Source organism: Eulemur rufifrons, chromosome 30, assembly GCF_041146395.1.
Source record: "Eulemur rufifrons isolate Redbay chromosome 30, OSU_ERuf_1, whole genome shotgun sequence".
Taxonomy (NCBI): Eukaryota; Metazoa; Chordata; class Mammalia; order Primates; family Lemuridae; genus Eulemur; species Eulemur rufifrons.
In genome coordinates, this window is record NC_091012.1 from 21720586 (window position 1) to 21735736 (window position 15151).

The 15151-nt window shown below is 46.6% G+C and overlaps 1 protein-coding gene across 1 annotated transcript in view; it reads right to left on the bottom strand.

The window, feature by feature from the left end:
- Positions 1-3683: 3683 nt before the first annotated feature.
- LOC138378826 (gamma-aminobutyric acid receptor subunit theta-like) overlaps positions 3684-15151 on the bottom strand; it is a 36220-nt gene continuing 24752 nt past the window's right edge. Inside the window, 3 exon segments of the mRNA XM_069464163.1 lie at positions 3684-4445; positions 5217-5473; positions 6321-6473. Coding sequence (XP_069320264.1) covers positions 3684-4445; positions 5217-5473; positions 6321-6473 — 1172 coding nt within the window.

Below are 15151 nucleotides of genomic sequence, written 5' to 3' on the forward strand. Positions count from 1 at the left end.
GAGAACGCCTTTGGGAGATATCACTTCTTTCAGGTTCTTTTGTCAGCCCTTTTGACTTTTTACAGCCATAACTTGGGTCGGTGTATTTGTTTGGACACAGATAAAAAAGTACTCACCATCAAATTGGTTTGACTGATCATCACCTAAGAGCACATTTAGGAATAACATTGATGAGGTGTCGGGCAGATGTGGGGGGAGGAGGGGATGGGTGTATACATACATAATGAGTGCAATGCACACCGTCCATGGTATGGACACGTTTGAAGCTCTGACGGGGGGGGGGAAGGGCAATATACGTAACCTAAACTTTTGTACCCCTACAATATGCTGAAATAAAAAAAAAAAAGAGAGACAAACTCCAAGAGAGAGAAACATGGGGAAGGAAACTGAAATGGAGAAATTTGGAGTCAAGGATGCAGAACTGGATTCCGTGCAGCGAATCTTAGGTTGGCCTTTGGAAAAGTTCATGTTCCAATTCTGACACTGACTCCCTGTGCAGTTCCTGAGCAGCTTCCAGACCACAGGACGGAAACTCTCTGGAGTCCCATGGCCAATAGGTCTCTTCTCTTCTACTACTGTTAAGCACGAACATAAACTCAAGTTTATTATGAAATAAGCCAAACCTTCCTCAGTCCTGTATACCTTACCAATTCCTGTCCTCTCCCACCCTTGTGACCCCAACTGGGGGGAGCGCTTGAATTGGGTAAGCAGCACCGTGGCAGCCCGAGGGGCCCCAGGAAGCCTGCCAGACTGGGAAGAAGCTGGTAAGGGCTCCTTCACCCCAAGAGTTAGCGAAACTGGGAAGCGGGAGATCCCATTCCCCTCCTCTCATCCCTGCCCTTGGGGTAGTTGTGTAGTCAGGCAGGCAGCAAGTGACAGTGGTCTTGTCGGTGTCAGGCCCATCCAAGTGCCACACGCTCCACCTGTGGCCACCTTCTGAACCTCGCTTGTCCGCAACAACTTACCCAGCAGAAGAGCACGCAGCCACTCATGACAGGTCCCGGCTGCGAGAAAACTCTTCCCCACATCCAAGCTGCACCTCCTCTTTCCGCAGGCACCTGTGACCCCTCCGGCACGGTAAGCCTTCAGCAGCAGGAGAGCTGCTAGGCGTTGAAAGGGAGATTTCTGCCTGTCAGGGTCACAGTGGAATCTGTGGGAAGGTCACGTGGAGCTGACCGCACTGCAAAGGCGGGCCCAGCAAGGGCTCCCGGCTGCAGTGTTTGGTGAGGGAGGCACCGAGTAGCGTGTGCTCTGCAGTGGGCTTCTCTGCAGCCAATCAGGCCTGGGGTCGGGTCTTAGTGGGCAGGTGGGGTTGGGATCCTGAGTCTTCTGGGGGAGACCAGGGGGAGCCAGGAGAATGGGGCGCGTTGCCAGGGCCTGCTGACATGAGTCAGAACAGTGGGGAAGAAGGGCTATCGGGCAAACTTTTCTATCCTGTGTATGTCCCAGCTTGGAGCAGCAAAGCGGCCTCTGCAGGGTGGGTTTGCATGGCACTCCTGGCCTGTTTGGGGCACCAAAGGGACCACAAAGCATCACTGGGCCAGGGTTTCTGCTGCAACTCCAAGGTTTTCATCAAAAGCTGCTTGGAGATGCGCTGAGGAATGTGGGCCACAGCAAGGACGCCCTGCACCACTGCAGGGTGTTTGAATGTGACTTTGCAAACGTTTTAATCCTGAGCATGCTCTATTCTCACCCTCAGAAGGCTTTCTTGCTCTCTATTCTGCACATCCATGTTGGCAAAGGAGATTTTGCAAACACTTTTCTTCTTTATAAAGATGGCTTATCCCATGCCCCTTACCCCGTAAAAGGGAACCAGATGTCTACCTTGTATTTTCACACCACAATGGCTTGTTCTGTTTTAAAAGTTTTTTTTTTGAAATGATTAGGTATGGCCCGTTCACTTTCATGGGGATGCATCCACAAGCACAGGTCCAAACGTTGTTGCACATACACTTGCATGCATGGCAGTATAGATTTACAGCGATAGGCACAGCAGTATGCAGCTTCTCAAAAGGTTGTACATGCACCTAGACCTACGTTGATACATACGAACACATCCAGGTATACAAGGAAACACAAACACAGAAGCATACTTAAAGGGAGGAGGGCAGAGGGGTGAGGGGCTTCAGGAGAGGCTTCCGAAGGAGAAAAGGGGGTACAGGTTGAGTGCTTGGTGGCGATCACTCCCTCATGGCCTCCATCAATGAGGTGTAGCTGCTTGGCAAGCTGAAGCGCAGGCCAAGCCTACTTCCATTAGGGGCCCTGCTGGGTGGGCAGTGACCATGTTCACCATCTGCTCACTTCCCCCTCCTTGGCTGGCCACCAGCCAGTTCCTGTAGAGACACCCCCGGTACCGGTACCATAGAGTAAGGTTGGGGGCCTGGGAGAGAGGCAGACTCCATGCTGGAGCATCCCCTTTTGCGAAGGGGAGAAAAGAAAGGGGGAATTCTTTGGTTTAGAGAGTTAGGAGAAGGAAGAGCAAGTGGGGTGGGGGTCTGCACGCCCTGAAGCACGACACACAAGCTCCGTTTGTTTTCTTTGCCACACTGGGAACAATGTGCTTTGCCTTTCCTGGCTCGCAGGGCTCCTGTGAGGGTCCGATGGTGTCCTGGGTCAGTGAGCTTGTTGACACTGTGCACTAGACAATAGAAAGGATTAGTATATAGATTTACAGTAGATGTTCATCTGCTAATCTGGGTCAGACGGTGAACTCCCAAGTCTGAACTTTCCTAACCCTAGTGCTTATTCCCAAGTGCTTATTCTGGGATTCGTGATCAACTCAGCGTCTGATAGCAAGGGAACTCCCGACTCAGACAGATGTACCAAGTCCCTGGTGTCAGGCATTCTGAAGCAGAAATACAGGCAAGAGAAGTTCCCATTCCTCCAAAGAGGCCAGCTCAACAGTGTCACCTCCAACTTGGCCTTGTCCCCACTGCAAGCTCCAGTTGGGTGTGTGCTCCGTCACTTACCCTGACAGGTAGCTGTGCAGCCTCACCCACCTACATTCCCCTCCCAACCCTGCACCACCACGCCGCATTCTAAATACGACAAAAAGAGTGGGAAAAAGGCACTTACAAATGCTCCCCGAGTTTCCCATGGCCAGTTCCCTGAACTTCCAAGCCATGGCTAGCTCTTCCCCTGTGCACCCCAGCCCAGCCCAGCTTGACTTTTTCCTATAAAGCCCTAAGCAGAGGGTGAGCAAGGTCCATAAGACCTAGGAGAAAAAAAAAAAAAAAAAAAAAAAAAGAAGAAGAGAAAAAGTCATGAAAAAGAAAGTTTGACACCTCAGGGGGACAGAAAAGCCCCCAGAAACGTTTGTGAGCAAGGCTTAGATCCTTCCCCTGTCCCCAAGCCTGGCTGCCCCCTGTCCTCTAAACATTCCCAGGGGCCTTTCCATGCTTACTAGCCGTGAGAAGTCTTTGCAAAGGTGAGCGCCTTCTAGCAGGAAAGGAAATCAATGTGCTCTTTACCTCCAGATCCTCCTCAGTCCCTTCCTTTCCAGCCAGAATACACGCTTTCCAATCACTCGGCAACTCATGTTTATAAAGAGAAGTGTGGAACTGATCAGATTGCCCGGAAAGCCACAAAATAAAAGGAATGAAGGAGAGAGGGAAAAATAAAACCAAAAGAAACCATAAAGGAGCAGAGCACAGTGTCCCTGCCGCTCTGGGGCCACTGGGGGCCTAATAGATGTGGTACACCCAGTAAGCAATGTTGAACAACCCAAAGGCCAGAGGGAAGAGGAACCGGGACCACTTGTCAACCTTAGGGACGTAGTCGGGGTTGAAGAGATCGAAGGAGAACTCTTCGGGGAAGGCGCACCCAGGGCTCGGGGGGGCACTGTCCTCAGACTCTGAGCTACTGTCCTTGTCTTGGCCACTGGCCATGAGGTCATCATCATCCAGGCTCCAGATACTATCAGCATCACACTCGGGCTGCTCCTCAAGGCCAAGGCAGCTGCTCTCAACATTGACGTCATCGTGTAAGCTGTGGATCTCCTCCAGCTCACGGTTTGCTTTTTGCACACAGCCCTGGCCACGGCGAAGCACGGGCCGCCCACTGGGGTGACGGCCGTGGCTCTCGTCTGAGCTCAAGCTCCCATCAGAGTCTTTGGAGTGACGAGTCTCAGCACGGCCATGGGCCTTGGCACGATTGCGGATTTCGGTGGGAATGACACTGTCACTGTTCTGGAAAGCGTTAAAGCAAACACCGTAGCCAAGGCGGGCCCGCACTGAGGTGGAGGGGAGATTGCTCAGGCTTTCTGCGGTGGCCAGCGGGGCCTGGCCTGAGAGAGAAGTGAGTGGGCTGAGGCTTTCTGAGGTGGCCAGCTGGGCCTGTTCAGAGATGGACATCAGAGAACTGAGGCTTTCCGGGCTATCCAGGGGGGCCTGAGCCGGGGTGTTGGGAAGAGAGCTGACTCCGTCTTCCACGATAATCAGGCCATCCTTTGAGGAGATAATGGATAGGCTCATCAGTTTCCTGTGGCCTAGGTGGCTATGCACGGGGGCAGGGAGAGGGGAGGGTCTTTCCTCATCAGCACTTGCATTGTTACTGTCAATCTCTTGACAGACAGAGCCGTCTCCGCTAGGGGTCTCTGGTGTGCAGGGGGCTGAGGAACAGGACCAAGAGGCTGTCAGCATGCAAGGGCAGGCCATGGCGGCTGCCAAGCGGATGTCTGCCTGGGGGCAGCTGCTCCCTCGGGAGCGCTGTGTGGTGGATGGAGGCCTGCTCAGGCAGGCAGGGCTGGGCTCTCTGCGAAGGAGGAGGGACGTTGTTGGACATTAACGTACCGCCCACAGCAAGAGCCTCAGCACTGCCTTGGGAGTCAGAAGTGCCAAAGAAGGCAGGGTAGGCAGGCCAGCCTCTCCGGCATCTGTCTTCCTTTCAGCCTCCCTCTGCCCATCTTCCCTTCCAGCTTCAGTGCCTGCCCTGGACGTGTGCAAAGTGGATTAGATTTTGTCCAAAGGTCTGCAGAAATTCAGCCTTGCCGTGTACTTGCTTTGTGACCTTGGACAATGATCATGTGTCAAGGAGTGATGATAAAGAGTCCTACTTCCTCGTTACCTGTTCATGTGTGTGTGTGTGCGCACACACGTGTGCTGTGTGTCTGTGCGTGTGAAGATTAAAGGAACTACGAAATGCGGAAGGGTCAAAAGCGCTAAGCTGGGGCTCCACAGGTGCTCAGGGAAAGCTTATTGTCAATCAAAAAGTCAAACCTGCACGTTCCCCACCACCACTTCCTAGTACCGGTAGTGGGCAATGACTCTTCGTGGCCTCCTGCGTCACCTATGGGGGCGCTGAGGTCCCCGGCTGTAGAAAAGATAGTTGATGTAGACATACTCCAGCAGGGACAGGAACACGAAGAACAAGCACACGAGGATATAGATGTCGATGGCCTTGACGTAGGAAATGTGGGGGAGCTTATCCCGCAGATGAGAGTGGATGGTGGTCAGGATGAGCATCGAAGTGAGACCTACAAACAGAACGGCACCGGCTCAGTCTCCTCTGGTGGCTGAGCTTCCTGGCAAGCCACTGGGCCCCTGGCCATCTCTGGAGTGAGGAGGGCCCTCAGCAAAAGCCTGCACCTCTCTGGGCCGGGGAGCGCCTTTGCTGAAGTGCTGGCTTTGTTCCTCCTCCCCCATCTTGAAGCCCAGCCTCTGCCTCAGCAGTCCACGACATCCCATCGCTCTTACGGTCAAGTGCCAAAACCCCAGCCAAGGCTGCTTTTCCGTGATTAACACCTGTGGTTCCCCCTTGCCCTGTGCTGGCCCCTTCCCCTTTTGTCTTCCTTTAGTCCCTGGGAAAATTTTGTGAGCCCTAAACTATTACACAAGTGCAAAGGTTTAGTCCCGAATGATCTCCTGAAGAAGGAGGCCGAGGAGTCTGCCCCAAAGACGGTGACAGAGAAAGCAGGCCTGGATCTGGGGCCGATTAGAGGCTCCTTCAGGGCAGCTCCTCTTGAAGCCCTGTTGCCTGGTAATGCGTTATGATGCCTGGATTAAATCAATGTTTATTGTGTTGTATTTCTGTTCTAAATGTGTGACTTGTCCATTGAGTTATGGACTCAACAAACTATGAATTCTGGTACTTTGGGCACAACATACCAGGATTGCAAGTCTAGTGTGTTTTTCACACCCGTCTCCAATGTCAGTCTCTCCACCGGGGCTTGGCCGAGCACCTACACATACGCCTGCCGGAAAAGCCCTTGCTTCCTTGCCCATGCAGTCACACGCTGCGCCAGGTACCACTCCCTTACGCTCGCCTTTTTTATTCCGAGGAAGACAACCCACGCTCCTCCCTGGGACGGAGACAGGACCTACCAATTGTCACCCTGGCTGCAGAGGAATCATAGTTCATCCAAAACGATATCCAGGAGAGAATAGTGGTGAGGACCGTAGGCCAGTAGACCTGCCCAAGGTAGCTGCTGACTTCCCTCTGGACCTGGAACTTGAGTATCAGGCGCACATAGGACCCTGGCAAGGAGACACACTGATGTCAGTGTGGCAGGGCCCAGGGGCTTTGCAGGGTGGAGAGGCACACAACGGAGCGGGCGGTGACCGATAGGCAGTTCAGCCTCTAATTCTCCATCCACTGGCATCCCGCCTGAGAAGGCCAGTGAGAATGGAACGTCTCAGCAGGGCCCGGCCACGCCCCCTGAGCTTTGTTTGGTCACTGAGCCACTCCCCAGCCAATGGGAGCCCTGGGGGACCTTAGACATCACAATGCACCATCCTGACACCTGCATGCGGATGGGGGGATGCTGGAAGGCCTATATACTCTGGTTGCAGAAAGGGAAGATTCCTTTAGCACCCATAAAGATCCTTGCTAACACATCTGCCACCCTCCTCATCTCCCCTGTTAAATTCTGGTGGGTCACATGGCAGGGAGAAGGTGTCTCCCACAAGCTCTTTTTCGTGGCCACCCCATTCGGTGCTTCACTCTGTTCTCTCCCACCCTTCAGCATTACCTGCTGTTTATATTTCTTACCTAAAATCCTGCCTAGGTAATGTGGCTATAGTTTCTCTGGAAATGTCAACAATTCCACTTCTGTCTACAGATTGTTTATTTTATATTTATTTATTTTTATTTCAGCTCATTATGGGGGTACAAAAGTTCAGGTTATATATATTGCCCATGCCTCCCAATCCCCCTGAGTCTGAGCTTCAAATGTGTCCATTCACCAGACAGTGCACATCTCACTCATCATGTAGGTGTGCACCCATCCCCTTCCCCCACCCCCGTCCCCCCAGTCAGAACTTCAAGCGTGTCCATTCCCCAGGCAGTGCGCATCACACTCATCAAGTAGGTATACACACATCCCTTCCCCCCCAGCCCCCACCTCTGTCCGATACCCAATTGGTGTTATTCCCAAATGTGCACTCAGGGAAACCAGTTTGCTGGTGAGTACATGTGGTGCTTATTTTTCCATTCTTGGGATACTTCACTTAATAGAATGGGTTCCAACTCTCTCCAAGACAAACAAAGAGATGCCATATCACCATTATTTCTGATAGCTGAGTAATATTCCATGGTATAGATATACCACATTTTGCTAATCCATTCATGAATCGATGGGCATTTGGGTTGTTTCCACATCTTTGCAATTGCGAATTGTGCTGCTGTAAACATTCGGGTGCAGGTGTCTTTTTTATAGAATGACTTTTATTCTTCTGGGTAGATGCCCAATAATGGGATTGCTGGATCGAATGGTAGGTCTACTTGAATCTGTTTAAGGTATCTCCACATTGCTTTCAACAGGGGTTGCACTAGTTTACAGTCTCACCAGCAGTGTATGAGTGTTCCTGTCTCTCCGCATCCATGCCAGCATGTATTGTTTTGGGACTTTTTGATAAAGGCCATTCTCACTGGAGTTAGGTGATATCTCATTGTGGTTTTGATTTGCATTTCCCTGATGATTAGAGATGCTGAACATTTTTTCATATGTTTGTTAGTCATTTTTATATCTTCTTTTGAAAAATTTCTATTCATGTCCTTTGCCCACTTTTTGATAGGGTTGTTCGATTTTCTCTTACTGATTTTCCCTTACTGATTTTCCTGAATTCTAAATAGATTCTTGTTATCAGTCCTTTATCTGATGTGTAGTATATGACAATTTTTTCCCATTCTGCAGGTTGTCTGTTTACTCTCGAGACTGTTTCTTTGGCTGTGCAGAAGCTTTTTAATTTGATCAGGTCCCGTTTATTTATTTTTGTTGTTGCTGTGATTGCCTTAGGGGTCTTCTTCATAAATTCTTTGCCTAGGCCAATGTCTGTAAGAGTCTTTCCTACGTTTTCTTCTAGAATTCTAATAGGTTACTAAGAGTCTTCATGGCTCTTTGTTCCACAGTGAGTTTTGTAGCAGAGTAAATATAGATGAACACGGGAGGAGTAGGTCACTGCTACATGTGACTGCATTGTCTGTCTACTGCCAATGTTTCTCAAAGAGCAAGGACCCAATTGTAAGGAATGAGTATTTCTTTTATTTCAAATTGATTTCCTGAGTAGTTCATGGTATATTTGCTTGCACTATTGCAGTATTGCAGTAGTATTGCAGTACTGCAGTATTACTGATGTGATGACAAATTGCTTTTAATTTTTTTATGGGTACCTAATAGTTGTCTATATTTACGAGGTACATGTGATGTCTTCACAGAGGCATGCAGTGTGGACTCATCAAATCTGGGTGACTGGGCTACCCGTCACCTCAAGCATTTCTCGTTTCTCTGTGTTAGGAGCATTCCAATTTCACCCTTCTAGTTAATTTACAGTATACGATAACTGGTTGACTGTAGTCGCCCTGTTGTGCTGTCTTATGCTAGATCTTGTGCATTCTGTCTGGCTATATATTTGCACCCGTTAGCCATTCCCACTGTATCCCCGCTCTCTGCTACCCTTCCCAGCCTGTAGTCCTACCATTCTACTCTCTAGCACCGTGAGAGCAATGGTTTTAATGTTTAGCTCCCACGTGGGAGTCAGAACACGGGAAGTCTGTCTTTCACTGCTTGGCTTATTTCACTTAACATAATGTCCTCCAGTTCCATCCTTGTGGCTGCAAATGGCAGGATTTCATTTTTTTATGGCTGAATAATACTCCATTGTGTGTGTACCACATTTCCTTTATCCATTCATCAGTTGATGGACACTTCGGTTGATCCCAAGTCCTGGCTATTGTGACTAGTGCTGCAGTCAGTGTGGGAGTGCAGGGATCTTTTCCACAGACTGATTTCCTTTCTTTGGATCCATGACTAGCAGTGGGATGGCTGGGCCATAGGATAGCTCCATTTTTAGTTTATCTTCCTAACATATAACCCTTGACTCTTCCCAGCCTGCCAGTAGCTTCCCCTCCTGAATTCTTAGACATTCACAGACCAGTCCCTCCGCCCCCCGTTAGATGACCCCTTTTGAAACTCCGTTGGCTGTGTCCTTTCTTTCGTCCCCCAGGGAGACATCACTCTCTGACGCAGCTAAGCATCACCCCGTGCTTTCCTGTGCTCTTCCTGCACAATAGCTATGACTCGTTTTTCTTCCCCCTTCGAAATTTCATGCCTTTTCCTACTAAGCAGCTATTAACCTCCACTTTTTTACTGCATAGTTCCAGCAAGTTGACCTTCCATTCCTATTATGCAACTTTTATGTGATTTCTATTTATGTGTTTGCTCCTGACCCCCAAATATGGAAGAGATTGTGTATTTATCTTTTAATCCCTCCACAGCACTCGACACACTTTGCTTTACGTAGGATGCACTATTTCACTGTTTGTGGAACGAAGGGTAATGATTTAAATCACAAATTTTTTTTATTTTTATTTTTTAATAATTGAAGAGGTCGTTCTACAGGTCAGAATATTCCCTTTAAGGAAATCATGTTTTGTTTACCATTAGGGATGATAAATGTTTTAATACCTGGTGGTTTGGAAACTTACTCAGGGATTTCACGATTATGGCACTGATCGAGGGGAACTTAGCTCTTTTTCTGTTCTTTGCTCCACCTTGGCTTCCAAAGTTCATTGTCATATTACTTCATGTAAGGGGTGTTAGCGTTGTACTTCCTATTACAATAATATTTTGCTCAAGTCACACATTTCTATGTTTATGCAGTGGGTATTTTGGTGTTCATGCAATACTCAGTATGGTTTTTATTTGGAATAAATAATGACCATCATTTGAAGTTTAAACTGTACTTCTTTTGAAATGTGTCTGTACGTATTTATAACGTAATGAAACGTGGTGGTTTAGAAGTGAACTAGGCTTGTTGTTTTAGAGTGTCCAGGACCTGGAGGAGGATCATGGAAATCTTATTGGTGAAGGAAGTGAACTTGGAAAAGAATTCGGCGCGTTGCCAACAAAACTGATGATGCAAAATGTAAGTATTGTGTATTTGAAACTCAAAACTAAGGATTGATTAAGCACTAAGGTATTGTATTGGCTGAATTTTTCATAATACACAAAGATGAAAGAAATGATTAATATCTCTTCCTGTAACAGCAGCGGGAAGAAGTGGCCAGTGTTCAGATGATTATACTGTCCCTGTTATTCTGATGACACTTTGAAGTTCGAAGCTGAACCTGTGTGATAGGATACGGTTTTAAAATGAGCTACATGAAGCTATTGTGGCCTAAAAAGTCTAGTTTCAATTATTATATGTTCTTTGTTCATGTGTTTGTTCAGCGCCAGACCCCCTTTCTGTTAAAACTCAAATAAAAGCTAAAGAGTTCTATGAGTAGCAGACGTTCCAAAGTTGTATGCTTCAGGCTTTCAGCCCCTTGATAGTATTGGGGACTTTGTTTCCCTAGCACTGTCAACTAACTTTTAGCAATAAAGATGATTCAACTTTACGTTTGGCCTCAGTGGATCTGTGTCAGTCTCAAATGGCAGAAATCACAGGTATGGAAGGTTACACTGGTCTTCCTTAAGAAAAAAGTTAAAGAAGATAAAATCTATGTACACCCTTTTGTGCAAAATTAGTAAGTTACAAAACTGATTCTAATACCATAAAACTCCAGAGGAAATATGTTCTGCAGATTTACAGGACTTAATAAAAGCAATACAAGTTTGTGCCCCAGAAGATGTTACACTGCCAAAAATCATTAAGACCAAGACTAAGATATATAAATATCACTTGTGAGACATAGATTTGTGAAAAATGTCACTTTCACAAAAAAATTCAAAATTTCATTTAATTTATTTGTGTCCACTCTTATTGATAAATCACACCTGCCCTTAGCATGAGCAAAAGTATTTAATTAATGTATATATACCTAGTGACCTATGGTTCAATATTGTATACCTTTCTGTTGAGACAGAATATTTTTAAAAGTGTGATGTTCAGTTGGCGTATGCGAAGTTGATTTTATATGCATGTAAATATGAGAAAAATTAATTCTCTCCCTTTTTCTTTTATGTGATTGATGGTTTTATCCATGAAACACAAAATCTTCAATTGTACGTCTTGCATTTAATGAACCCGAAGTTGTTTCCGAATTTGATGTGTATAAGTCAGTGAAACTCGATCTGTTGCTGAGTTACTCAAAATGCTTTCATGCCGTTGAAAAATCCACTCCCACTTAGAGAAGAGGAGTGACTTTCTCCCGAGTTTCTGCATGTGGACAATTGTTATTCTGGCCCCTGAACGCATTCTTCACTTCGTTTAACTTTTTTCCAAATTTTTAAAAACAAGTGCACTCCTATTCTATTTTCCAAACTCTGGTATCTTATATAGGAAGAAGTGAGGCCTCCACCGTGAATAAATATTTAATACTCTGGGTCAATTTACTTCCTGACTTTTGTAAAAGATTTTCCCCTTAATCTAAAGTATGTGTTGGTGCTTGAATGTGCTCACTCGGAGAAAGGGGGGGATGTGAGGGGGGATGGGTATATACCTACATGATGAGTGCAATGCACACTGTCTGGGGAAGGGACACGCCTGGAGCTTTGACTTGGGGGGACAGGCGGTACATGGGCAACGTATGTAACCTGAAATTCTGTATCCCCCATAATAAGATGAAATAAAAAAAATAAAATAAAGTATGTGTTGGAATATATGTCTTCAGTATGATGTCAAAGTCCTAAGACGTCCCTCATTTGAGAACTTTTGCCAATAGGTATAGACGTGAAATAAACACTTCAGGCTGTTTTCTGTGCACTTAATTCTCACGAGTATATTCTTTTACCTTTGAGGAATAGAAACCATCACTATTTTGTATTTTGGTCAACATTTCTTTTACTGAAGATGGATGTAGTACATGTTAATTAGTCTCTGAGTTTTCTCATTATTTCATTATGTATCGTGTATGCTTGCTCTATACGTAGGAGTCAGTGTCCGTGAACACAACCGTCACCCACATCGCAGTCTCACAGTGTCCGTGGAGCACAGGCAGCTGACCATTTATCCTGTGATGGCACCGCAGAGGAAACCATCCATTGGATGAGGAGTTGGCAGCCCCGTGTGGGGGGATTAAGTCCTTTCTTGACACCAGGGCTCCTCAATTAAAAGAATGCCTTACCACCAATGGCGTGAGACTTTAGCAGAGACAAACTCAGACATTGGGGTGTAAAGGCAAGAAGGCTTTGCAAACACAGTGATTGGTGACGGCCTGTAGCTCTTTCGGGGCAGAAGGATCCTTAATCCTACGTGGATTGAAGGTGACACGACACTGGGGACCCAGGGGATACAGTAGAACGCATCACATTGTCACATTGCATCTATCACGCAACACACTGGGGACCTGAGGAAGGGTACGCTATAGCTCATGGCCTAAAGGAGAGTCCAGAGCAGAGCTGTGCTCTTCAAACTCTCACAGGGCCTAGGGTTACGCGAAGGTGATACAGTGCCACCGAGGTTTGACTCCAATTTTTATACACCTGATGTTTTACGCTGGTGACCAGCTAACAAATACCCATGAGATTTCTTCTATGCAAAATTTACTGTGTCGAAATCCGTCAACATTTGAATGGCCAGGTTACTAGTTTTGTGCAGATATCTAAATAAAGCTTATCCGTCTGAACTGCAAAACACCTTCATCCCTGCCTAAGCAGTGGGAGGAGATCAAGGCTGCCCTGGCATCTGTGCACACAGCCCCTTTATTGCACCCAGACTGCAAATGCTCTGAGATGTCAGGTTGAACCAGGCAGCCAGTTGCATTTTTGCCCAGTTGAATGAGGGTCCTCTCAGTGCTGCTCATCCAAAACACATTGACACCAATTAGGTAGTAAGGCTTCTCAATCTGGAACCCTCAATTCCTACGTCTGTGTCCCTTAAAACAGATTTGTTCTCATTTCATTGTAAAACACAATGATGACACTACCTTCGTCACAGGACCATCCTGAGGGTCAGTTCGGCAGAAATGGGAGGCGTCGGGCTCCTGTCTCCCCAGTCTTCCTCCTGACACCAAGACCATGCAGCTGGGAGTCACTGAGCCAGGCCTTTTACCTCAGAATGGCTTGTGTCTTCCTGAGATTTCCTACTATGCTAAGCTTGAATTGAAGGCAGTGACCTCCTAAGAACCAACTTCTATCAAAATACCGAAAGGTCCCCAACCAAGCAGACAGTAAAAACACTCCTCAAGGTGAGAATCTCCGCCTCCCTGTAGTCTACAAAATATGCAAATTAGCAGTGTTCTGTCCTGACCTTGAGTTACAAGTCTCAAGTGCAGAATGTCGTGGGCATTTGTTTGTTTAAATGTCTAACGTAGCAGATATATTTTGACCCGCAAAAGGTACCAACTGATATGTTTAATTGTTTGTGAGGAAAATGGGATCATTTACTTCTAAGGAATGATATGATCGTGCATAGTGGGAAATGCCATAATAATATCTATGGGATAAGAAAATGAAGAGTATAATCACACAACGGTATGAACATATAAAATGAATAAAAAAGGGGAAAAGGTAAACTTAATATTAAATCCAGGGCAAGGGTTTTTGAAAATACCAACAGTGCAGTATTGTCTTTCTGAATTATTTGAAACGGGCTTAAGTGAAATATTAATTTCAATACCTACCTTTACCATATAGTGCTGCATTGTTGCTCCTCAAAATTAACACTTTGCAAAAGGGATCGTGGAGCTACCTGAATTTCAGTGACATCAGGTGTAAAGAGGAAGGACAACCGGCAGGTAAGGGTTTATGCACGAAAATTAACACTTTGCAAAAGTGATCGTGGAGCTCCCTGAATTTCAGTGACATCAGGTGTAAAGAGGAAGGACAACCGGCAGGTAAGGGTTTATGCACGAGATTCCTGAGTGGGGAGGACTGCTAGTGCTGTCTCAAGCACCGAAGGTGTAGACATGCCTATGGGCTTAGTTTATTCTGACTGTCAGTCCTGTGATGGAATCATCATTTGGCTGCACGGTTAAGGGAACAAGGCTAGAGAGCAACATAAGCTCCCTCACGTGGTCGCGAGGTGCACATTAGTGTGCAGACTGGGGGGAAAGGGACCCACTGATAGCATAGATTAAATTGCTGATAAAAGTTATCAGTGAGGTGACAGAGACCGTTACTCTCTACATCACGTGCCTCTATAAGGTTGGAATATGTTTTACACAATCTTGAATCACTCTTGTAATTAGGAAAAAAATATAACATTGAAAACGATATGACTTGAGGCACATTGTCTAACACACACAAGCCAAATTGACTTAAAAAGTCATGTATTTGCTTTCAAATAGTCGAGTCGGCCCGGGCACCACATCAGATTTGGAGAAGGCAATACATAAAACAGAATGAGCTGCCTTTCGACAGTTGTTGGAGCCAGGTGATCAAAACATGGGGCCCATTATATTCGTCTCTGCAATGTGTACGTTTCACAAGTTTCAAGAACCTCTCAAGTTTTGTACTGTCAAAAAACACTCCTACATCATGGCTGGATTAGAGAATATCGTGCTAGGTGAAACAAACTGGTATCAGGTCCAGAAGGAGACATACTGCACGCTTCCACTTTAATGAGGTATTAAAATAGTCAAATTCATACAAGCAGAAAGTAGAATGGGGACTGCCAGGGGCTGGGGGAGGGGAAAATGGGAAAGCAAGGAACAAGGGACATAGCGTTTCAGCCACAGAAGATGAGCAAGTTCCAGAGGTCTGCTGTAAGTCAATGTGCATATACCTAGCAATACTGTATAGTACACCGGAAAATTTTTAACAGCGTGCATTTCA